General features: G+C 36.6%; 1 protein-coding gene across 2 annotated transcripts in view; it reads left to right on the top strand.

Moving 5' to 3' along the window:
- Positions 1 to 18,627, top strand: part of LOC145269744 (uncharacterized) — a 22,832-nt gene extending 4,205 nt beyond the window's left edge. For both annotated transcript variants that reach the window (XM_080125471.1, XM_080125470.1), the window contains exon 2: positions 16,319 to 18,627. In XM_080125471.1, coding sequence (XP_079981597.1) covers positions 17,074 to 18,117 — 1,044 coding nt within the window. In that variant the 5' untranslated portion in view covers positions 16,319 to 17,073 and the 3' untranslated portion in view covers positions 18,118 to 18,627. The remainder of the gene's footprint in view (positions 1 to 16,318) is intronic.
- Positions 18,628 to 26,443: the final 7,816 nt, after the last annotated feature.

The following is a 26,443-nucleotide window of genomic DNA, read 5'->3' as shown; positions in this document are numbered from 1 at the left end:
ATAAAGTGTATGCATTTCTTCATATCTTGGATTATTTTACTGCTCCAGTAAATATTTCACAGTTGATGCAATTCTTTACCTGTATAAGAGTCAAGTACATATAACAAAGGAGTACTGTTGCCACATATGGGCAGAAGCTGCTAGAAATACTTTATCCTGCCTTGACAAAGTTACAAAAAGACTTCAAACTATAGTGGGGGGATGATCTCTCTCTTACAGAAAGACATTGAAAGCCTGTTACTGCTTTATTATTATTTTCCCTTTTTGCCTGACTTTCACGAAAAACACTTGTCTAGCTGAAACCACTGTCAATAATTTTCCTCTTTATCTGTGTTTAAACCCAAACATAGATTTCATGAACAAAGTTTCTTTTTTAGAACTGCATGCCTGTGGAACTCTGTTCTGTTTGCCTGCTTTTCAACTCACTACAATATCGTCATCTTCAAGTCCAATGTAAACAAATTCTTGATGAACTGGCCTCTTAAGTAATCCAATTTACTAAATTTCCACTACTAACGATTACTATGATGTTTTCATATTGACTACCATCACTCATTAATCGTTATCCTGGAGTCGCCTCCAGGTCTTGATAAGTGTTAGCTTCTTTGTATAAAAACAAAAAAAAACCTTCCAAACATCTAAGGAGATACAATTAGCAGTAAGATTCTACTGATTATTTTGTATGTTTGGATATTCATGTTAAGGGGCACAAGTACTATGAGTTCGTCAGAACACTTTTCATTAAAGTAATTGTAAAACAAACACATGGATGCAACATTGTGGCGATGGGAAAAGAGCTGGAGTTTGGTTAATAGTATGCGATTTATTAGATTGTGTAGTGAAGTAGAAGAAAAAAAAAGAAATTTAAAAAATATATAAGACACAGCTGTTCCTTCCAAAAGGTTGAGCTCTTCAACGTCCAAAAATAATTCACCGTCACAAAAAGAATTCACCCTCACTTTTCCCAACCGTCGTTTCACACTCTGCGCTCTTCACGCCTGCTTAAAAAAAAGTACTGTTTATATGCTGCCCATTTCTCCACTTATGCAAATTGACTATCAACCAGAGCCATCTAGTTTTCCACTTCTCCAAACAGCCAATTTGCAAAGGGGGACAACTCAAACCACACAGAGCCATCTAGTTTTCCATTTCTCCAAACAGCCAATTTGCAAAGGGGGACAACTCAAACCACACAGAGCCATCTAGTTTTCCATTTCTCCAAACAGTCAATTTGCAAAGGGGGACAACTCAAACCACAGATTGAAAATTCTTTTAAGTCTCTGTCTATAAGTAACCGACTGGATCCTAGTAAGTGTGAGTAGATCTTGAGCACAGTAGATGGATCCCACCTTCCTTGAAGTACTCTATTTGTTTGAATTTATGTTGCCTGTTGATTTTATACTGATAATTTGAATGAAAAACTTTCAGGTAACATGTTATTAGTCATAACAATCAGTTTCTTATAATTGTTAAAGGAAAGAAGCTTAGTCTTAGCAGCAATAAATGTCATTTATTTATGCCTCATTCCATTATAGACTGATAGTAATTTTCTATGGTTTTGTACATTGTGTACATATGTGTAAATTAGTTTTGCTATCATGTCTATAATAACTATGGTGTCCATAGCAAATATATCAATCTCAACAATTTTATCAAGTTCCTAATGAATATCAGGAATAATAATTCTAAGGGTCGAACTCTGAAGCACACCTGTGTTTATATCATGTTGTGTGGATGTACAACTACTGAGGAGAACCTGATTTTTTTCTATAAAGGATCTAATTATATTAATCATACAACGTTACTGTATGATTAAATTTTCATAAGAACACCTTCATCCCAGACTCCATCAAAGGTTTCGTATATATCAAGGCCTGCTGCCCTAGCTTCCCCTTTCTTATTCAATGCATAGTATATGTGTTCAGAGATGACTATTTGAATATCTGCTGTTGAATAACTTCACCTAAATCTACCGTTTGTCAAAAAATATTTAGCATTTATTAACCACTATTGACCTGTTCCTTTTATTGTGATTCTCTTGCTACCTGCCTAAGGATTATTCACTTGAAAACTACTGTGAACCTGTTTCTGCTATTTGGACTTTAAGTTTACCCTTTCAATTCTGACTCTACCACCCATAATGAAAAATTAAAATGATTTGATTTATACAGATTTACTATTAAATTTGAAATGCTTTATAGCCCAAATGTGCAAGCATGTTTTTATAACTTTTAAGGAAAACAAATCCTTAATGTTCAAGTTATTTTGGAAATCACTTATTTTTATTTGTAAAATAGTGTTTTTTTATGTCTGAATGATTATTTTAATTGTGTGTGCTTATTTTAATTTTATTTGTAGATTTTTGTAAGACAATTTAAACACCATAACTTTTATAAATGTTCTGATCAGTTGCAAGATCACTAATTTAAGGTTAGGGATTTCACGAAATCTCAATAGTTCATTTTATAGAAATAAAATCGGAGAATTCACAATTGTCAATAAGTGGCCTCATTTGGAAAGTGTTTACAATGTCCTTGTACTATAATGCCGCATTGTCAATATTGAGTTTTAATTTCTGTGATGACAGTCATTGTACTATAATGCCGCATTGTCAATATTGAGTTTTAATTTCTGTGGGATGACAGTCATTGTACTATAATGCCGCATTGTCAATATTGAGTTTTAATTTCTGTGGGATGACAGTCATTGTACTATAATGCCGCATTGTCAATATTGAGTTTTAATTTCTGTGGGATGACAGTCATTGTACTATAATGCCGCATTGTCAATATTGAGTTTTAATTTCTGTGGGATGACAGTCATTGTACTATAATGCCGCATTGTCAATATTGAGTTTTAATTTCTGTGGGATGACAGTCATTGTACTATAATGCCGCATCCAGAGGCTATAAAATCTGTAAATCTACAGTGTTTGTTTTAAAATATGAAATGATTAAATTGTCAATGTTTAATCCATAATCATGAAATCTCTATTGATTTTTATTAAATGAAAATTAGATTAACTACCATTACTTTATATTTTTCCCCATCATGATATTTATTTTTAAAAAATGTGAATGTGTTTTAAACTTTGTATATTTTTAATTTATGAATATTTCATTATTCTATAAATTCTTTTTGGAAAGAAATTTTTATTTTATCAACAAATAATGTAAATAATAAAAATGTATTAGCTAGTGCATGTGACAATATACAACTTTTCATACAATGCCTTACTTGTTAGCAACAATTAGTTATTGATTAATCTGTGCATAGTTCAATAATGCGTTCCCCAATATTTTGTATGCATAGCGAAAATGCAGTCAGACACACAGGCTCTCAATAATATTTTTGAAGCTCCTGTTGTTTAATTCTAATCTGTTAGAATTCTTCAGATTTGTAATTGTCATTTGTGTAATATGCCAGTAGATACGTGAAGAGTAAGGGATGGTATATATTGAGGGTTTCAAGGGAAAGTACAACTTCCTTCGGAGAATAATGTTTGGGGCATGCAACTTAAAAATAGAAAACCGCCTCTAGAAGTGTAAGCCATTTTAACTTTCAGAACAGTTTCAGATGGTTCGCTGTTACACACAAGTCCTGGGAGGTGACCTGTTTGTAGTAGACAGTTCCACAGAACAAAATATTCTTACCGTGTCGAAACCCGGGAAAAGAACATGTGAAATTGCACCAGAAAAAGATTTATTATTTATGAAGCAATTCTGGTTTCTGATTAGTTGGTAGCAGAACGTGAATTTATCTGATTCGTCAGTTCTTAGCAGCATTGTTTATAAATAGAATCGTCCGACTGTGTGGGATCATACCCCATTAGAATCCAAAATATTGCAACACCACCTAATTTCAAAATCTCTTATTGAAGCAGATAGTTGAAAGCATAACAAGCATCCAAAAATATTGCTTTCATATATGACACATCTTGTAGACATATTACGATATTGCTTTTATATGTGACACATCTTGTAGACATATTACGATATTGCTTTCATATGTGACACATCTTGTAGACATATTACGATATTGCTTTTATATGTGACACATCTTGTAGACATATTACGATATTGCTTTTATATGTGACACATCTTGTAGACATATTACTATGTTGCTTTCATATGTGACACATCTTGTAGACATATTACGATATTGCTTTTATATGTGACACATCTTGTAGACATATTACGATATTGCTTTCATATGTGACACATCTTGTAGACATATTACGATATTGCTTAAATATGTGACACATCTTGTAGACATATTACGATGTTGCTTAAATATGTGACACATCTTGTAGACATATTACGATGTTGCTTAAATATGTGACACATCTTGTAGACATATTACGATATTGCTTAAATATGTGACACATCTTGTAGACATATTACGATATTGCTTTCATATTTGACACATCTTGTAGACATATTACGATGTTGCTTTTATTTGTGACACATCTTGTAGACATATTACGATATTGCTTTTATATGTGACACATCTTGTAGACATATTACGATGTTGCTTTCATATGTGACACATCTTGTAGACATATTACGATATTGCTTTTATATGTGACACATCTTGTAGACATATTACGATATTGCTTTCATATGTGACACATCTTGTAGACATATTACGATATTGCTTTCATATGTGACACATCTTGTAGACATATTACGATGTTGCTTAAATATGTGACACATCTTGTAGACATATTACGATGTTGCTTAAATATGTGACACATCTTGTAGACATATTACGATGTTGCTTAAATATGTGACACATCTTGTAGACATATTACGATATTGCTTAAATATGTGACACATCTTGTAGACATATTACGATGTTGCTTAAATATGTGACACATCTTGTAGACATATTACGATGTTGCTTTCATATGTGACACATCTTGTAGACATATTACGATATTGCTTAAATATGTGACACATCTTGTAGACATATTACGATATTGCTTTTATATGTGACACATCTTGTAGACATATTACGATGTTGCTTTCATATGTGACACATCTTGTAGACATATTACGATATTGCTTTTATATGTAACGCATCTTGTAGACATATTACGATATTGCTTTCATATGTGACACATCTTGTAGACATATTACGATATTGCTTTCATATGTAACGCATCTTGTAGACATATTACGATATTGCTTTTATATGTGACACATCTTGTAGACATATTACGATATTGCTTTCATATGTGACACATCTTGTAGACATATTACGATATTGCTTTTATATGTAACGCATCTTGTAGACATATTACGATATTGCTTTCATATGTGACACATCTTGTAGACATATTACGATATTGCTTTCATATGTAACGCATCTTGTAGACATATTACGATATTGCTTTTATATGTGACACATCTTGTAGACATATTACGATGTTGCTTTCATATGTGACACATCTTGTAGACATATTACGATATTGCTTTTATATGTGACACATCTTGTAGACATATTACGATATTGCTTTCATATGTGACACATCTTGTAGACATATTACGATATTGCTTTTATATGTGACACATCTTGTAGACATATTACGATGTTGCTTTTATATGTGACACATCTTGTAGACATATTACGATATTGCTTTCATATGTGACACATCTTGTAGACATATTACGATATTGCTTAAATATGTGACACATCTTGTAGACATATTACGATGTTGCTTAAATATGTGACACATCTTGTAGACATATTACGATGTTGCTTAAATATGTGACACATCTTGTAGACATATTACGATGTTGCTTAAATATGTGACACATCTTGTAGACATATTACGATGTTGCTTAAATATGTGACACATCTTGTAGACATATTACGATATTGCTTTCATATTTGACACATCTTGTAGACATATTACGATATTGCTTAAATATGTGACACATCTTGTAGACATATTACGATATTGCTTTTATATGTGACACATCTTGTAGACATATTACGATATTGCTTTCATATGTGACACATCTTGTAGACATATTACGATATTGCTTTTATATGTGACACATCTTGTAGACATATTACGATATTGCTTTCATATTTGACACATCTTGTAGACATATTACGATATTGCTTAAATATGTGACACATCTTGTAGACATATTACGATGTTGCTTTAATATGTGACACATCTTGTAGACATATTACGATGTTGCTTAAATATGTGACACATCTTGTAGACATATTACGATGTTGCTTAAATATGTGACACATCTTGTAGACATATTACGATGTTGCTTTCATATGTGACACATCTTGTAGACATATTACGATATTGCTTTCATATTTGACACATCTTGTAGACATATTACGATGTTGCTTTTATATGTGACACATCTTGTAGACATATTACGATATTGCTTTCATATGTGACACATCTTGTAGACATATTACGATATTGCTTAAATATGTGACACATCTTGTAGACATATTACGATGTTGCTTTCATATGTGACACATCTTGTAGACATATTACGATATTGCTTTCATATTTGACACATCTTGTAGACATATTACGATATTGCTTTCATATTTGACACATCTTGTAGACATATTACGATGTTGCTTTTATATGTGACACATCTTGTAGACATATTACGATATTGCTTTCATATGTGACACATCTTGTAGACATATTACGATATTGCTTAAATATGTGACACATCTTGTAGACATATTACGATGTTGCTTAAATATGTGACACATCTTGTAGACATATTACGATGTTGCTTTCATATGTGACACATCTTGTAGACATATTACGATATTGCTTTCATATCTGACACATCTTGTAGACATATTACGATATTGCTTTTATATGTGACACATCTTGTAGACATATTACGATGTTGCTTTCATATGTGACGCATCTTGTAGACATATTACGATATTGCTTTCTTGATTTCATTCATGATGAGCTATGCCCATAATCGTCCTCATAATTTGCAAAATCATGTTCACAGCTAAATCCATCCTAGACAATACCTATTGCCATGCTAAACTATGATATGATGGATCCAAATTGAGCTTCGACAAGCTCTTTAAAGTTGGCAGATCAAAGATCTAAGAGCACAATATTAGATCAACATCAGCTGCTTTTTGTTATTTTTGGTGCTAAAATTATTGTCAAAATTTTAATGCATCAACAGTAAAAAGTATCTTTTATTGGTGAATAACACCACTTTTGCTTTGTGCTGCTTGAAGACAGCCATCAGCATGAGTAGTCATTATGGGAGTTCAGAGCTTAGTTTATGGTAAAAACCATCCGACAGTAATGTATCGCTTCAACTAGACTGTTCTCTGTTGATATAGATGATTATTTATCTTGTTTGGTGCCTTGCCTCCTGAAATTGTTCACTAAATTCGATTTCCCCTAACTTAATTAAGAGAATCTGATTTTATTGCTTTTATTTTCATCAGGGGATTCAAGCTAAGCAGGGCTTTTACAATAATCAGTTTATAAATTATAACCTTACGTTCACTTGGCAACTCTCTGTCTGCATTGCAATGCCAAGAGTAATCATCTGAACAGATGGATTTTGTAAAGTCCAGTATATTGTCTTGCTCAACATTAGTTAGAAGCATTAAGAATAATGAAAATGTTCCAGCATGTTCTATTTGGCAAAATAATATGGCTGCAATTCTTCCTGTTTAAATTCCAGTTAATGTCACTAATGAATGTTGTAAATACGACTTTTCTTTAAAAACAAAACTCCATTATTTCTCACTTTACTACTTGCAAACCATGAATATATATGTATGGAGACCAACCGTCAATTTTCTTCATCAAACATAACTAACACACATGATTAGCTACCTTAATCCATTCAATAACGGATTGATATTTGTCCACATTACTAAATTATTATATAAGTTTAAACTTACAATTATTTTTATGGAAGCAAAACATCCTACATTTATTACAGATAATATAGCCATAAGACATGACACAAACGACTTTATGCCAATATGGATAAAACTGTTACATAAATTTGAAACATCTTGTTTATTGTTTCTTCAAAATAATACTTATTCATTTTGGATTTAAATGAAAATCATTTTCAACAAAAATATTATTTACTACAGGTAAATATATGAACTAATGAAATATATTATGACATATATGAAAAAGTTTTAAAAATTAATTTCCAGATTTATTACATCCAAATTAGATATTTCCATTTTTTTTCTGTGAAAAACATGAATGATTTTTATTTAGTTATGTTTCATGGCATCTCACAAAATTATTTTTAGTACATTTTCACCTCAACCAAGGTGAAGTGCCATGTGAAGTGTATCAGGATATGAGTTGCAGGGATACTATGTTGAACAGCAAAATGTTTGTTCACATTACACTTTAACTTATGCATATCAGAAAAGTTGGGGAAACAGGAAACTGGAAGGGAATTTCATAGTCTAGCAGATCTTGGGAAGAAACTATCTAAGTAGAAGGTTCTTACATCTAGAAATCCCTACTGTGTAGGGGTAGAACCTTATTGCTTGTGAGGTTTGTTGGGGGTATTTACATCGAGAGTTACAAGGGCTAGTAGTTCATAAGAGCATCAACCATTAAATTACTTGTAACACAGACAGATGGATGTAAAATTTCGTCAATGAGACAGAGGTTGAAGCTTAGATGACAGTGTTTAGTGTTTCCGCCGCTGCCTTAGATATGTGTTTATTTGTTTTCCCCTTGTCTCTGTTATAGAGCATGGTATCATTAGCAAATATACCCGTCCCAGAGGCAATTTTATCAGGGAGATCGTTTATGAATATTAGGAATAATAAAGGTCCAACTATCGACTGCTGATGTATACCTACGTTTATATTGTATGTTTAGATGCATCACCGTTGAGGATAACTAGGATTTTTCTCTTATTTAAGAAGGATTTAATTATGTTAAGTATTAATCCAGTGATATTGTATGATCCAATTTTCTGGAGAAGACTATCACGCCATCCCTTTGCAAAAGCATTAAGTATATCTACCCTCCCCTGCTTTGTCCAATGTATGGTATATGCATTCAGAGATAATTCAATGAGTAAGTTCTTTCGCCAGGATTTTTGTGAATTGGTACCACAGTCAAGAAAGCAACATTTGTTAAGGCATTTGTTATAAAATTTGGAGAGGACTAGAGTAAACTCAGCCCAGCATTTTTATAATAGTACAGCCAGGATGAGATCGAGTCCACATGCTTTTGAGGTGTCTAGCTTTTCTAATAGTACAGCCGGGATGAGATAAGGTTGACATGCTTTCGAGGTGTCTGGCTTTTCTAATAGTACAGCCAGGATGAGATCAGGTCCACATTCTTTTGAGGTGTCTAGCTTTTCTAATAGTACAGCCGGGATGAGATCGAGTCCACATGCTTTTGAGGTGTCTAGCTTTTCTAATAGTACAGCCGGGATGAGATCAGGTCCACATGCTTTTGAGGTGTCTAGCTTTTCTAATAGTACAGTCGGGATGAGATCAGGTCCACATGCTTTTGAGGTGTCTAGCTTTTCTAATAGTACAGCCAGGATGAGATCAGGTCCACATGCTTTTGAGGTGTCTAGCTTTTCTAATAGTACAGCCAGGATGAGATCAGGTCCACATGCTTTTGAGGTGTCTAGCTTTTCTAATAGTACAGTCGGGATGAGATCAGGTCCACATGCTTTTGAGGTGTCTAGCTTTTCTAATAGTACAGCCAGGATGAGATCAGGTCCACATGCTTTTGAGGTGTCTAGCTTTTCTAATAGTACAGTCGGGATGAGATCAGGTCCACATGCTTTTGAGGTGTCTAGCTTTTCTAATAGTACAGCCGGGATGAGATCAGGTCCACATGCTTTTGAGGTGTCTAGCTTTTCTAATAGTACAGCCAGGATGAGATCAGGTCCACATGCTTTTGAGGTGTCTAGCTTTTCTAATAGTACAGTCGGGATGAGATCAGGTCCACATGCTTTTGAGGTGTCTAGCTTTTCTAATAGTACAGCCAGGATGAGATCAGGTCCACATGCTTTTGAGGTGTCTAGCTTTTCTAATAGTACAGCCAGGATGAGATCAGGTCCACATGCTTTTGAGGTGTCTAGCTTTTCTAATAGTACAGCCGGGATGAGATCAGGTCCACATGCTTTTGAGGTGTCTAGCTTTTCTAATAGTACAGTCGGGATGAGATCAGGTCCACATGCTTTTGAGGTGTCTAGCTTTTCTAATAGTACAGCCAGGATGAGATCAGGTCCACATGCTTTTGAGGTGTCTAGCTTTTCTAATAGTACAGCCAGGATGAGATCAGGTCCACATGCTTTTGAGGTGTCTAGCTTTTCTAATAGTACAGTCGGGATGAGATCAGGTCCACATGCTTTTGAGGTGTCTAGCTTTTCTAATAGTACAGCCAGGATGAGATCAGGTCCACATGCTTTTGAGGTGTCTAGCTTTTCTAATAGTACAGTCGGGATGAGATCAGGTCCACATGCTTTTGAGGTGTCTAGCTTTTCTAATAGTACAGCCGGGATGAGATCAGGTCCACATGCTTTTGAGGTGTCTAGCTTTTCTAATAGTACAGCCAGGATGAGATCAGGTCCACATGCTTTTGAGGTGTCTAGCTTTTCTAATAGTACAGTCGGGATGAGATCAGGTCCACATGCTTTTGAGGTGTCTAGCTTTTCTAATAGTACAGCCAGGATGAGATCAGGTCCACATGCTTTTGAGGTGTCTAGCTTTTCTAATAGTACAGCCAGGATGAGATCAGGTCCACATGCTTTTGAGGTGTCTAGCTTTTCTAATAGTACAGCCGGGATGAGATCAGGTCCACATGCTTTTGAGGTGTCTAGCTTTTCTAATAGTACAGTCGGGATGAGATCAGGTCCACATGCTTTTGAGGTGTCTAGCTTTTCTAATAGTACAGCCAGGATGAGATCAGGTCCACATGCTTTTGAGGTGTCTAGCTTTTCTAATAGTACAGCCAGGATAAGATCAGGTCCACATGCTTTTGAGGTGTCTAGCTTTTCTAATAGTACAGTCGGGATGAGATCAGGTCCACATGCTTTTGAGGTGTCTAGCTTTTCTAATAGTACAGCCAGGATGAGATCAGGTCCACATGCTTTTGAGGTGTCTAGCTTTTCTAATAGTACAGACGGGATGAGATCAGGTCCACATGCTTTTGAGGTGTCTAGCTTTTCTAATAGTACAGCCGGGATGAGATCAGGTCCACATGCTTTTGAGGTGTCTAGCTTTTCTAATAGTACAGCCGGGATGAGATCAGGTCCACATGCTTTTGAGGTGTCTAGCTTTTCTAATAGTACAGTCGGGATGAGATCAGGTCCACATGCTTTTGAGGTGTCTAGCTTTTCTAATAGTACAGCCGGGATGAGATCAGGTCCACATGCTTTTGAGGTGTCTAGCTTTTCTAATAGTACAGCCGGGATGAGATCAGGTCGACATGCTTTTGAGGTGTCTAGCTTTTCTAATAGTACAGCCAGGATGAGATCAGGTCCACATGCTTTTGAGGTGTCTAGCTTTTCTAATAGTACAGCCGGGATGAGATCAGGTCCACATGCTTTTGAGGTGTCTAGCTTTTCTAATAGTACAGCCAGGATGAGATCAGGTCCACATGCTTTTGAGGTGTCTAGCTTTTCTAATAGTACAGTCGGGATGAGATCAGGTCCACATGCTTTTGAGGTGTCTAGCTTTTCTAATAGTACAGTCGGGATGAGATCAGGTCCACATGCTTTTGAGGTGTCTAGCTTTTCTAATAGTACAGCCGGGATGAGATCAGGTCCACATGCTTTTGAGGTGTCTAGCTTTTCTAATAGTACAGCCGGGATGAGATCAGGTCGACATGCTTTTGAGGTGTCTAGCTTTTCTAATAGTACAGCCAGGATGAGATCAGGTCCACATGCTTTTGAGGTGTCTAGCTTTTCTAATAGTACAGCCGGGATGAGATCAGGTCCACATGCTTTTGAGGTGTCTAGCTTTTCTAATAGTACAGCCGGGATGAGATCAGGTCCACATGCTTTTGAGGTGTCTAGCTTTTCTAATAGTACAGCCGGGATGAGATCAGGTCCACATGCTTTTGAGGTGTCTAGCTTTTCTAATAGTACAGCCGGGATGAGATCAGGTCCACATGTTTTTGAGGTGTCTAGCTTTTCTAATAGTACAGCCAGGATGAGATCAGGTCCACATGCTTTTGAGGTGTCTAGCTTTTCTAATAGTACAGTCGGGATGAGATCAGGTCCACATGCTTTTGAGGTGTCTAGCTTTTCTAATAGTACAGCCGGGATGAGATCAGGTCCACATGCTTTTGAGGTGTCTAGCTTTTCTAATAGTACAGCCAGGATGAGATCAGGTCCACATGCTTTTGAGGTGTCTAGCTTTTCTAATAGTACAGCCGGGATGAGATCAGGTCCACATGCTTTTGAGGTGTCTAGCTTTTCTAATAGTACAGCCGGGATGAGATCAGGTTGACATGCTTTTGAGGTGTCTAGCTTTTCTAATAGTACAGCCGGGATGAGATCAGGTCCACATGCTTTTGAGGTGTCTAGCTTTTCTAATAGTACAGCCGGGATGAGATCAGGTTGACATGCTTTTGAGGTGTCTAGCTTTTCTAATAGTACAGCCAGGATGAGATCAGGTCCACATGCTTTTGAGGTGTCTAGCTTTTCTAATAGTACAGCCAGGATGAGATCAGGTCCACATGCTTTTGAGGTGTCTAGCTTTTCTAATAGTACAGCCGGGATGAGATCAGGTCGACATGCTTTTGAGGTGTCTAGCTTTTCTAATAGTACAGCCAGGATGAGATCAGGTCCACATGCTTTTGAGGTGTCTAGCTTTTCTAATAGTACAGCCGGGATGAGATCAGGTCGACATGCTTTTGAGGTGTCTAGCTTTTCTAATAGTACAGCCAGGATGAGATCAGGTCGACATGCTTTTGAGGTGTCTAGCTTTTCTAATAGTACAGCCAGGATGAGATCAGGTCCACATGCTTTTGAGGTGTCTAGCTTTTCTAATAGTACAGCCAGGATGAGATCAGGTCGACATGCTTTTGAGGTGTCTAGCTTTTCTAATAGTACAGCCGGGATGAGATCAGGTCGACATGCTTTTGAGGTGTCTAGCTTTTCTAATAGTACAGCCAGGATGAGATCAGGTCCACATGCTTTTGAGGTGTCTAGCTTTTCTAATAGTACAGCCGGGATAAGATCAGGTCGACATGCTTTTGAGGTGTCTAGCTTTTCTAATAGTACAGCCAGGATGAGATCAGGTCGACATGCTTTTGAGTTGTCTAGCTTTTCTAATAGTACAGCCGGGATGAGATCAGGTCCACATGCTTTTGAGGTGTCTAGCTTTTCTAATAGTACAGCCGGGATGAGATCAGGTCCACATGCTTTTGAGGTGTCTAGCTTTTCTAATAGTACAGCCAGGATGAGATCAGGTCCACATGCTTTTGAGGTGTCTAGCTTTTCTAATAGTACAGCCAGGATGAGATCGAGTCCACATGCTTTAGAGGTGTCTAGCTTTTCTAATAGTACAGCCAGGATGAGATCAGGTCCACATGCTTTTGAGGTGTCTAGCTTTTCTAATAGTACAGCCAGGATGAGATCAGGTCCACATGCTTTTGAGGTGTCTAGCTTTTCTAATAGTACAGCCGGGATGAGATCAGGTCGACATGCTTTTGAGGTGTCTAGCTTTTCTAATAGTACAGCCAGGATGAGATCAGGTCCACATGCTTTTGAGGTGTCTAGCTTTTCTAATAGTACAGCCGGGATGAGATCAGGTCGACATGCTTTTGAGGTGTCTAGCTTTTCTAATAGTACAGCCAGGATGAGATCAGGTCGACATGCTTTTGAGGTGTCTAGCTTTTCTAATAGTACAGCCGGGATGAGATCAGGTCCACATGCTTTTGAGGTGTCTAGCTTTTCTAATAGTACAGCCGGGATGAGATCAGGTCCACATGCTTTTGAGGTGTCTAGCTTTTCTAATAGTACAGCCAGGATGAGATCAGGTCCACATGCTTTTGAGGTGTCTAGCTTTTCTAATAGTACAGCCAGGATGAGATCGAGTCCACATGCTTTAGAGGTGTCTAGCTTTTCTAATAGTACAGCCAGGATGAGATCAGGTCCACATGCTTTTGAGGTGTCTAGCTTTTCTAATAGTACAGCCAGGATGAGATCAGGTCCACATGCTTTTGAGGTGTCTAGCTTTTCTAATAGTACAGCCGGGATGAGATCAGGTCGACATGCTTTTGAGGTGTCTAGCTTTTCTAATAGTACAGCCGGGATGAGATCAGGTCCACATGCTTTTGAGGTGTCTAGCTTTTCTAATAGTACAGCCAGGATGAGATCAGGTCGACATGCTTTTGAGGTGTCTAGCTTTTCTAATAGTACAGCCGGGATGAGATCAGGTCGACATGCTTTTGAGGTGTCTAGCTTTTCTAATAGTACAGCCAGGATGAGATCAGGTCGACATGCTTTTGAGGTGTCTAGCTTTTCTAATAGTACAGCCGGGATGAGATCAGGTCGACATGCTTTTGAGGTGTCTAGCTTTTCTAATAGTACAGCCAGGATGAGATCAGGTCGACATGCTTTTGAGGTGTCTAGCTTTTCTAATAGTACAGCCAGGATGAGATCGAGTCCACATGCTTTAGAGGTGTCTAGCTTTTCTAATAGTACAGCCAGGATGAGATCAGGTCGACATGCTTTTGAGGTGTCTAGCTTTTCTAATAGTACAGCCGGGATGAGATCAGGTCCACATGCTTTTGAGGTGTCTAGCTTTTCTAATAGTACAGCCGGGATGAGATCAGGTCCACATGCTTTTGAGGTGTCTAGCTTTTCTAATAGTACAGCCAGGATGAGATCGAGTCCACATGCTTTAGAGGTGTCTAGCTTTTCTAATAGTACAGCCAGGATGAGATCAGGTCCACATGCTTTTGAGGTGTCTAGCTTTTCTAATAGTACAGCCAGGATGAGATCAGGTCCACATGCTTTTGAGGTGTCTAGCTTTTCTAATAGTACAGCCGGGATGAGATCAGGTCGACATGCTTTTGAGGTGTCTAGCTTTTCTAATAGTACAGCCGGGATGAGATCAGGTCGACATGCTTTTGAGGTGTCTAGCTTTTCTAATAGTACAGCCAGGATGAGATCAGGTCGACATGCTTTTGAGGTGTCTAGCTTTTCTAATAGTACAGCCGGGATGAGATCAGGTCCACATGCTTTTGAGGTGTCTAGCTTTTCTAATAGTACAGCCAGGATGAGATCAGGTCCACATGCTTTTGAGGTGTCTAGCTTTTCTAATAGAAAAGCCGGGATGAGATCAAGTCTATATGCTTTTAAGGTGTCAAGCTTTTTTATGATATCATGCATCTGAGAAGAATAAGGTTGGGAGTGGTGTGTTGGGTCTAATGTAGTGTTTGAAGCCAACTGACTGGAAAGCACGTTAGCTATCTCAGTTGCTTTGCAAACAACCTCATGATTGTTGGATTGTGTTGGAATTGTTGATTGCTCATTATCTGTTGTAGATTTTCCAGAAATCATGAGTTCCTACTTAGTGTACTTTGATGGATTTTCTGATTGTTTCAGTGTATTCCCTCTTAGCTCTTGCTATTCCTTCTAACAATTACTTATCGCTTCTATAAACTTTTGTTTGTTTGTACTGTACTTGGTTTAATCTTTCTTATGCATTCTGTCTGTAATGGCAGCTGTACAAGTGGAAATAAACCATTGGGAGAGTGGGGGTTGCTATAGAACGTTTACATGAGAACATGAGCCTCAATTTCCGCGTTGAACAATTCAGTGGTCTCAGTTATGCACTATTCTGCAGAAAGAGAAAAGATGTTTCCCATCGAGCGCCTCTAATGATATTACTGATGGCTTCTCAGTCAGACATCGTTTTGAGGAATGGCTTCTCAGCCCTGGGTTAAAAATTTACAGCAATTTTTACCATTTTCACAGCGTGGGTTAACAGTAATAAAATGAATTATGAAACGGTAAAAATCACTAAGGAAGCTTTTGTGGATATTTCGTTTAATATTTATAAAAAAGAATTCATTTTCTGCATGGACAATTATCGCAACAAAAATCCTGGTTATATTTTTGATTTAATAAAAAATTAAATTTGAGGACTTCTTAAAAAATTTTGCAGGATTATTTAATTGTGCCACAATGCAGACGTTTATCTCTAATTTATCCCTTTGAAACGTAACCGTTTATACATCTTAACATCTTAGTATTTTTAAAAGAACATGTATATAATTGTATTATTTACTGAAATTTGTCTTTATTTCATTTTGCAGAAAATCCAGTAATCAAAACAATGCAGCTTGCATGAAGATAAAAGTCGGAAAATAAGAGAAATCATATCTTCTGAACTATATGAGGTTTTCTTTTATAAAATAGAATTTTTTGAAAATATATGGAAAAACTTCTGAACTATATGATGTTTTCTTTTATAAAATAGAATTTTTTGAAAATATATGGAAAAACTCCTGACAACTGAATAATGTTAATAGTTGTCTCAAATGCATACAACAAATGTACTTTTAGTTGCAAATGAGTAATACACTCATGAGTATTTTAATAAATGCAGTATTTCAAGCATCCAAATTCTTGAAAAGAAAAGGGTAAATGTGTGCTGCAAAATTGTCGGTTTTGGAGAATTATCAATTAAAATACAGAGAAAATTATATTTAGTTTTAGATATCTATATTCTGTTATTTATGTGAGGTGTAAATATCATATAAGATAGATAAGTAGTTGCTGATTCATCAGATATTTTCTGTTTTGATGGATCTGTAGATGTAAATTCATTGGCGTAATCATCTGTGCACACAACTCACATATAGATGTATAAAAGAATAACAATTAAAAAACATCTATTTTCATTTAAACATGAGAAAAATATAAATTGGAAAGGATCTATAAAATTTTAAATGCATTAAACATAAACAGAACTTGTTCTCATTCATCCTGTTTATTCTAAAACAGAAAAATAATAAGACTATAAAGAAACTAATAAAACTATAAAATCATAAATATTTTAAATTTCAAAATGAGCACAAAATTAGATACTGAAGAAGTACCTAATTCTTGTAAAGTATGTGGCTGTACTTTTTCAAGAAAACAATATTTGGCAATACATATGCAAAGACATACCGGAGAGAAACCATATTCTTGTGAAATATGTGGTTCTTCTTTTACACATAAACATATCTTGGTCACTCATATTCGAACACACACTTTAGAGAAATCATATTCATGTGAAGTGTGTGGCTCTTCTTTTACAAAGAAAAATCATATGTTGCAACATATGCAGACGCATACTGGAGTGAAAAAATATTCTTGTGAAGTGTGTGCCTCTTCTTTTAAACAGAAGCAACACATGTTACAACATATGCGAACACATACTGGTGAGAAACCATATTCTTGTGAAGTATGTGGCCATTCTTTTGCAAGGGAACTCGACTTGGTCATTCACATACGAAAGCATACTGGAGAGAAACCATATTCTTGTGAAGTATGTGGCTCTTCTTTTACAAGGAAACTAGATTTGGTCATTCACATACGAACACATACTGGAGAGAAACCATATTCTTGTGGAGTATGTGGCTCTTCTTTCGCAAGGAAACCCAACTTGGACATTCACATGCGAACACATACTGGAGAGAAACCATATTCTTGTGAAGTATGTGGCTCTTTTTTTACATTGAAAAATACTATGTTGCGACATATGCGAACACATACTGGAGAGAAACCATATTCTTGTGAAGTATGTGGCTCATCTTTTTCACTTAAATATACTATGTTGCAACATATGCGAATACATACTGGAGAGAAACCATATTCTTGTGAAGTATGTGACTCTTCTTTTATAAGAAAACCTGAATTGGTCATTCATATGCGAAAACATACTGGAGAGAAACCATATTCTTGTGAAGTATGTGGCTCTTCTTATATGAGGAAAGATAGCTTGGTCATTCATATGCGAAAACATACTGGAGAGAAACCATATTCTTGTGAAGTTTGTGACACTTCTTTTATGAGGAAACGCAGCTTGGTAATTCATATGCGAACACATACTAAAGATACAAAATGAATAAAAGTAAAAACAAAGAAATTACTAGCAGCCCAACACCCAGGATAAAAAGGGCCCCTCAACTCGTTCATGCACCAGACAGGAAGATGAAAGGAATGGTGTAGAAATTCATTCTTCTGATAGCTACAATATTGTAATACCAGAGACAAACTTTGATCACCCACGAGGCCTTGAAAAAAAGACCCTGACTCCCTATCACTGCTTAAAACAAAACAAGGTACTGCTGTTTTGCTACCACTATTCCAAGGTTTAAAAGTGGAGCAAAGCATCGAATCAGATGTTAGTTGGGAGAATATAAAATCTAACCTCCCTGAGGATGAGAAAGCTTTGCCAGTTGCCCGCCTGCGATCCCTGGTTTCTTAGATGGAAAAATATATACCAGAAGAAGAATGTACCCTCATTAAGAAGGAAGCTCTGAATGAAGTGAAAAATTACTACCTTCTCATCCAGAAAAAAAAAAACAAACGAAAGACAAGAGGCTAGATAGGAAAGCCAAACAAAAAATAAAAACAGAAGACAGAAAAATATTCTTCAACTTCTAACCTAACAAAGGTGCAACCGTAAATATTTGTTATTGAGGCTGAGCTTGACCATATGAAGTCAGAAATAGCAGAAACTCATTTGAACCAACAAAAATCAACTTAAAAACCTATAAAGATGCCAAAAATAACCATCGCCGAAAGCAGAATAAATCAGGGATAGTGTCAGAACCACACCATCAGTCATTAGTGGATAAAATTGAACTGTCTGAACCCATCTTTTTCACTATCACGACTCCCTGTACCAAGTGGCTCCGCCTCAGATTTTCCACAACCACCAGCTGACTATTCATAACTACCGAATAGTTTATCAATAAAACTTGGTTCTGCCACACAAATATCAACACCCAGAACACTACTAACACCTCAAAAATCGCAGGAGGCAGATTAGGAACAACTTACAATGGAAGAAGAACTTTGTAATACCATAGAGGAAGTACAGCTGAGGAGCATGGAAGAAAGACCAATACTGCCAAAAATCAAAGCTTCAAGAGCGACCAAGGCTGTAATTAAAAATATAAATGTTGCTCTCAAAAGACTTGTTCCTCTTAGCATATCCTTTAACATATGCTGCAAGATTGTACATTTTCCAAAAAACATTCCTCAAAACAATGCAAGTCCAAAGTAAAATATATTACATCAGCGTTGAAAAGGAAGCTCCATAATCAACTGAACAAATGTAAAAAGGAATTATCTCAGAGAAGACAATTGTTATAAGAAACAAATCACGGTGGAAGAGCCACCAAAAAAGACCTGGAAGAGTATTGCAGGCCTTCCCTGTGTTATCTGTTCTGTAGGTTTCTATTTTCATTATCAAATCTAAATCTCTACCACCTATAGCAATGGCCAACGACTCTTTATCTGAGAGTACGTCTCTCAAGCTCCTTGGCCTAACGTTCACAGGAAACATGAGTTGGAACAATTACATCGAGGGCATTGCCAGGGCCGCTGCAAGGAAGGTGGGCTCTCTCTACCGTGCTAGAAAACTTCTAACACCCGAAAGTATCCTGTACCTCTATAAGGCCACTATTCGCCCATGTATGGAGTATTGCTGTCATATTTGGGCCGGTGCATCGGCTACTAGTCTCTCGCTCCTTGACAGGGTTCAAAAGAGAGTCGCAAATCTGATAGGCCCTAAACTGGCATCTAAGCTTCAGCCTCTGTCCTATCGTCGAAACGTTGCATCCCTCTGCCTGTTCTACAAGTATTATAATGGTGAATGCTCTGAAGAACTGCAAGAACTTGTGCCCCCACGACGTGAACACCCTCGACAGACCCGACAAGCTGCAAAATCCCACCCCCACACTGTAGAGATCCCTAGATGTAAAAGATCTTTCTACTCCAGTAGTTTCTTCCCCAGAACTGCTAGACTTTGGAATTCCATTCCAGGTCACTGCTTCCCCAACTGTACTGACATGCATAAGTTCAAGTGCAACGTGAACCAACATCTCGCTGCCCTAATCCCTACATAGTACCCCAGTAGATGTTTCCCCTGATAGTAGCCCCCTACACCAAAGTGGCAATGTGTCTTGTTTGGGGTGAAAATGTAATAAAAAAATAAATTAATTAAAAAAAATGACTCGATCTAAAAATTCTTTCAGCTCCATTGTTTACTACTTCCTATCTCTTTGTTTATTGTAAGACACCTCCTATTTATTTGTCTATTGACACTTAGTGCCTCAAAAAAAATCATATCAACATAAATTATGTAAATTAGAAATTTGGCATATCATTTCCAAACCAAAATCACAAATTAATATTCTAAAGGCATTTGATTACCGTTAAAAAACTCTGCAAAGTAATTTTATTTTTGACTGACTGGCTGGAGCCAGTGGAGCCAGTCATACCAGAGAGGAAAAATCAACCTCGCCCCTCCATCGAGGTAGAAAAAAAAACAGGAGTAAATTTAACCATCTTCAAAATAACAGGCATTCCGCCTTTTCGCCCCACCCTTCCAAAAATAAACAGGGAATTTTAACCACCTCCACAATATTTCGCCCCACCCCTAAAAAAAATCATGGGGAATTTTAATCACTCAACTATAACGGGCATACTGCCACTCTCCTCTCTCTCCTTCTCCTCCCAAAAAAATCAGAAGAATTTTTTCACCACCACCCCCTACTGGGAAAATCTTGTGCATACCCCCGATCCTCTCCATTCTCTCACCATCTTTTTTTCAATAGGAAGGATGGGCTTAAACATTTTTGCTTAAACAACATGTGTAACATTATTAAAAAACATTTTTGCTTAAACAACATGTGTAACATTATTAAAAAACATTTTTGCTTAAACAACATGTGTAACATTATTAAAAAACATGTGTAACATTATTAAACAACATTTTTGCTTAAACAACATGTGTAACATTATTAAAAAACATTTTTGCTTAAACAACATGTTTAACATTATTAAAAAAACATTTTTGCTTAAACAACATGTGTAACATTATTAAAAAACATTTTTGCTTAAACAACATGTGTAACATTATTAAAAAAACATTTTTGCTTAAACAACATGTGTAACATTATTAAAAAACATTTTTGCTTAAACAACATGTGTAACATTATTAAAAAACATGTGTAACATTATTAAACAACATGTGTAACATTATTAAAAAACATTTTAACAAAACAAAGTTGCTTTCTACTGTTTCTGGTTTCGATAACACTAAAACACAATATAATTCAATACAATAAAACAATATAATTCAATACAATAAAACCCACAACCTGAAAAGAATATAACATTAACAATTATAAGTCTCTTTTCTCTTTCTTTTTTCTTTTCTTGTAATAATCGATTAAAAGTTGCAATTTTACATGCAAGAAATTCATGTACTCTTCACCGTAAGAAATACATAAAAATACATTTAAGCAGTTTTTTGTTTTTTTTAACACTTAACCAAAATTTTTTCTTTAAAATCCAGTCTCTTTTCTTTCTCCTTTTTTTGAGCAATAATAAAAATATAAAGTTTGTATGCAAATGTACAGAAAAATTATTTTCTATTTTTTTTCACACCTATGAATGACAATTTCAATTCAAAGAAATTTTCACCGTGATTGTCTATTTTTTTGTTCTCATTTCTTTATTTTTTAAAGTAAAGCCTTTTTCTCTCCCAAACAGTATATCCTCTCATGTGTTAGGTCAACCCCCACCTGTGCTGAGGTTTTTACTTATTACCAATTAGGCGTGATTAGTCACCCCAAGTCGAACAATGCTTGGCGGCGACTCCTGCCCTTGACCCCATTCTTCATACCTATCAACAGAGGTTTTTAAAAACAACCTTTTCGTTATTAACAGATATATAACAGCCATGAGATAAAATAATTATCATTTGTTTTTTTTCTTTCTGACAAAATCCCATAAACATTTCTGCTTAAACAACATCAAACCATCATCATCATCATCATCATCATTAGAATTCAGCCGGTGCGAATTCCTCTGAATTCGTGTCGACTAGCAAGGTCACTCGGCATCGCCCGGTTCCCATCGGGTCACATCTCGCCCCCTACCTGTTTTGTCCTTTACTTTATAAATGATACCCGAGCCCCAACCAGACATCGACACCCCCCTCTTCTGCCCTCTCTTCCTCTATTTGAAAAACAAGACCATCTCTTTTGACATGTAGATAATTCCAAATCTGTTTCCCTTTTCTTTGAGGCAACACAACATCTGCTTTGCGTCTATAAAGCTTACAATGACACATCCGGTGTTTGACCGCACGGAATGGGGTGGAGTGCAGAGAAATGCAAAACCTTAGCTAGGAAAATAGGACCAGCCGCTGATGTGTCATTGTAAGCTTGTTAGAGGCAAAGCCGATGTTGCCTCAAAAAGGGAGACAGATTTGGAATTACCTACATGTCAAAAGAGATGGTCTTGTTTTTCAAATAGAGGAAGAGAGGGCAGAAGGGGGGTGTTAATGTCTGATTGGGACAAAACATGTCTATGCGATTTTGTCAGAAAGAGAAAAAACAAATAATTTGTTTTTATCTAATTGCTGTTATATGTCTGTAAAGAACGGAAAGGTTGTTTTTAAAATCTCTGTTGAGCGAGATTAAGAATGGGGGTCAAGAGTAAAGGTCACCGCCAGGCATTGTTCGACCTAGTGTGACTAATCACGCCTAATTGGTAATAAGTAAAAACCTCAGTGCAGGTAGGAGTTGAGGTTTAGTAGAGATAAGCTCTAAGAGAAAGAAAGAAAGGTGTGTAACCACTCTCTGAAGGAGAGGTGGGGGAGAAAGGGGTTAGATTTAGAAAAAGGATTTCTAAACAGCAGAAGAGTTGTAGCCAGCAAGCTGAACGGCTGGGCTTGTCAGGCTCTCCCGATTTTGGGAGCTCTTAAGGGCCTGATGTTATGATGGAAACTACCCTGTGTTAATGGGAACTCTGTGACTTTACTGGTCTGGTCTTACATCGTTCACTGCTATAGTCACTCGCCTCAAATTAGACAGTAGTTGTTATGAAGTAATGAAAACAATAAATAGTTTGTTACTGTTATAACCCAGAGTTCTGTTTGTTTGTGGTGAGGACTCTTGATTTTTCAGCAAGCCGCAAGGACCAGCAGAGTGATTGATGTACCTAGAGACTCCCTACACATTGAAGAAAGACGATTCGATCGAGAGGAAAAGCGCTCCTCCATGAAAACAAAGTGGGTAAGGATGATCAACAGGCCGACTTGTAACGAGACAAGGTACGATCAAAGGAAACCTGCCACATCGGTAACGTTATAAATGATACAGGATCGTACATCGTTATAAATGGTGCCGTGAGCCAAGATATCACATCTCTATGAGATATCCACAGGCGAGTTACCACGAACCCATAAAGAAATGGTGTCATTAAGCCAGAATAAAATCCTGAGAAGTTATGGGCTGTTTCAACAAAACAAAAACAAAAGAAAATGCTGAAAACTAGACACAAAGGATGCTAGACTTGCAAAGACGAAAAGAACAAAAAGAAATAATCATAATCATGAAGAAGAAAAACGCACACAAAGCAAAGATTTGAAAAAGAAACGAACTCAAAAAGAAAAATAACAACAAAAATCTCGAACATGAAACGAAGAAGGTAAGGACGGTTCATTTTCTCCTTTTGTCTGTCTCAGTGTCACCTGGATAGGTTAAGTTTGTTGTATTGGTTGAGACATATTTGTAATATGTAATGTATTGTTGATTTTCTCCTCCCCCCCCCCCTCGAAGGAAATGTGTATTTGTCTGAACCATGAGTCTAAAAACAGATGTATCCACAGGAATAGATATGGGGATATAGACAGAGGAAACGGTGTGATATGTGGCCGTATGTACGCGCATATGTTGTCATTGTACAAGCGAGCGCGAGAGAGAGTGGGGGTGGGGCAGAGAGATAGAGAAATGAGAAAAAGAGGCAAGTTCCTTTATAAGGTATAGCAGTAAACAGATTTAGTAGACATGGAAGGGGGGAATGTGTTGAGGGGAGAAATGGTTAGAAAAGTCAACCCTTTAATCAGGTTTAACATGAAAGGGAATTTAGTGGCCGTGTGATTGAAAAAAAAAGAGAAACTGACTAGAAATGAATAAAAGAAATAAGCAGAATGGAGAGAGCGATAGATATTATAGATAGATATGGCGAACAGGTTTGGAAAAAAAGAAAGAAAAGAACTAAGACAGAAGGAGAGCGACAGTTGACAGTTCTGGAAGAAAAAATGCGATCATTTTTGCAGTTTCTGAAATTAAATTGGTTTATGGTAAAAAAGAAAAAAAGCGAAATGTGTGATTTTGTTGTATATTTTAAATCGTAGTTTATTGTTATAGATGGGCATAGACCATCAAGAGATAATGAGAAATAAATAAGGAATTTCACGAAGTTACCAGTTGATTGGGGAAACGCATAGTCGGTGGTGCTGGTGCTGTGTGGGCGGCGGATTGAGATGCAAGGGAAAAATGCGTCGAGGAAGCCAGAAAGCATTGGCTAAATAAAACCCAGCAGAGGATGTGTGAAAAAGTGCAGAGTGCACTGTGTATGAGCTATAAAAGTAGGGATGGAGAAATGTGCAAGGTGCACTGTCCGTAAAGGCATGAAGAAATTTAATGGAAATGCGGCGAGGGGGTCGAAAAGAATTGTCACAAATGGGATGCAAACCCTGCAGAGGGTGCGTGAAAAAGTGCAGAAGGCACTGCGCGTATAATACATGGAGTTTGATGGTAGATTAAATGAGACACTGGGTGTGTCTGCGTGATATGCCATGGAAAAGGCATGTGAGAATACGAATATCATGGATATGTGATCTCTCCGCCCAGTCCGCAGTGCATGACAGACACTGTGACCCACTGATGAACAGGAAAACTTTTGAGGATAATGCACCATGAGATAGAATGGTCAATAAGTGAGAGCGAGAGGAAAACACTCATGCCGAGATAACCTGAAGAATGATTGTGAAAAGGGAAACCAAATAGGGATTGAGAGAAGTATACCGATCCCTAGATAAATAGAAACTGGCGGTATTGATGCCGTTCTGATTTTGTAACGAATAGAAGCTCTCATAAGAATAAATTAAAAATGAAGTAATGATTTGCCTGAGATTAGTTGTGAGACATTTAGACTGTCAAATAAAGGGAACGTTTGGTTGGAGAATTTTATTAAAATTAAAGAGAACAAATGAAAATTGATAGAACCGTGATTTGATTGAAAAAAAAAATAAATAAAGGGAACTGTTTCGTCTATTTTAATATTTGTATTGAAATGTACTAATTTATTTTGAAAAAAAAATTTTTTTTTAGATGAGGTCTGATAACGTGTGTAATTGTTGTGTAGCATTCTCACCTGCTTTGAATAGAAAATCATTTAGTGTGAAAACTTTCATGAAAGGTGAATAATAGATTGTTGGAAGTGATGTTAAGACATTTAAACTGCCGAATAGTAAGTCATTTGGCCTGAGAGTTTTTACAGGGTGTGACGTGGTAATTTGGTTGGAAGTGGCATTAAAACATTTAGGCTGTCAAAGAAAAAAAATCATTTAGTCTGGGAAATTACATAACAAAAATGAAATCAATCGCCTGGTAAATAGTTTTGAAGCATTTAAACTGTCAAGTAGAATGTCTTAAAGAAACTAACGGTGCTGATAGTATTCTGTTTTGAAAAAAAATTAAATATGCAGTCTTTGAGAAGGCTTTGAAATTGTGAAGTATGAAATATCATTGGGGAATGTGCCTCTATGCCAAGAGGTATGCATGAGTTGAGGACGTGAGTTCTTTCCCTTCGTGTGAAGAATCGAATGAAAAAAATGAATAAAATACAAAAATAGGTTGAAAAATTGGATGTGTGTAAAAATAATCCCCCAGCAAACAATTTTAGAGTAGAATTAAATGGGTAGAAAGGCCTAGAACCAATTGAGATCTCAGGTGACACAGTATTTTGGGACAGCAAATGGCGATTGGAGATGGGCTGAGCCTTCCCAGTTACCAAACAAAATTATGGTTGAACTAGAACTGAAAATGAAAATTTAAAGAAAAAAAAATGTTTTGCATGCATATAGACCAAGTCGTATAGAAGGACCAAAATTAAAAAAATGAAAAAAGGGGGTGGAAAAAAAACAAGCAAAAAACGTCTGCACGCACATGGTCTGATGGGTAGTAGTTAAAGGGAAGAAAAAAATGTTTTCCATGTATATAGAGAAAGTCGTGGAGATGGACTGGAAGTAAATAAGAAAAAAGTGAAAGAAACCCCATGTTTTGCATGTACATGGTTTGATTAGTTACAGTTATAAAGACTGAGAATAAATAAGAGAAACTGTTTTGCATGTACGTAGTTGC

Source organism: Euprymna scolopes, chromosome 45 (genome assembly GCF_053919585.1).
Source record: "Euprymna scolopes isolate OS-2025 chromosome 45, ASM5391958v1, whole genome shotgun sequence".
NCBI classification, from domain to species: domain Eukaryota; kingdom Metazoa; phylum Mollusca; class Cephalopoda; order Sepiida; family Sepiolidae; genus Euprymna; species Euprymna scolopes.
The sequence above is the reverse complement of the archived record's forward strand: the minus strand, read 5'-3'. Positions and strand labels throughout refer to the sequence as shown.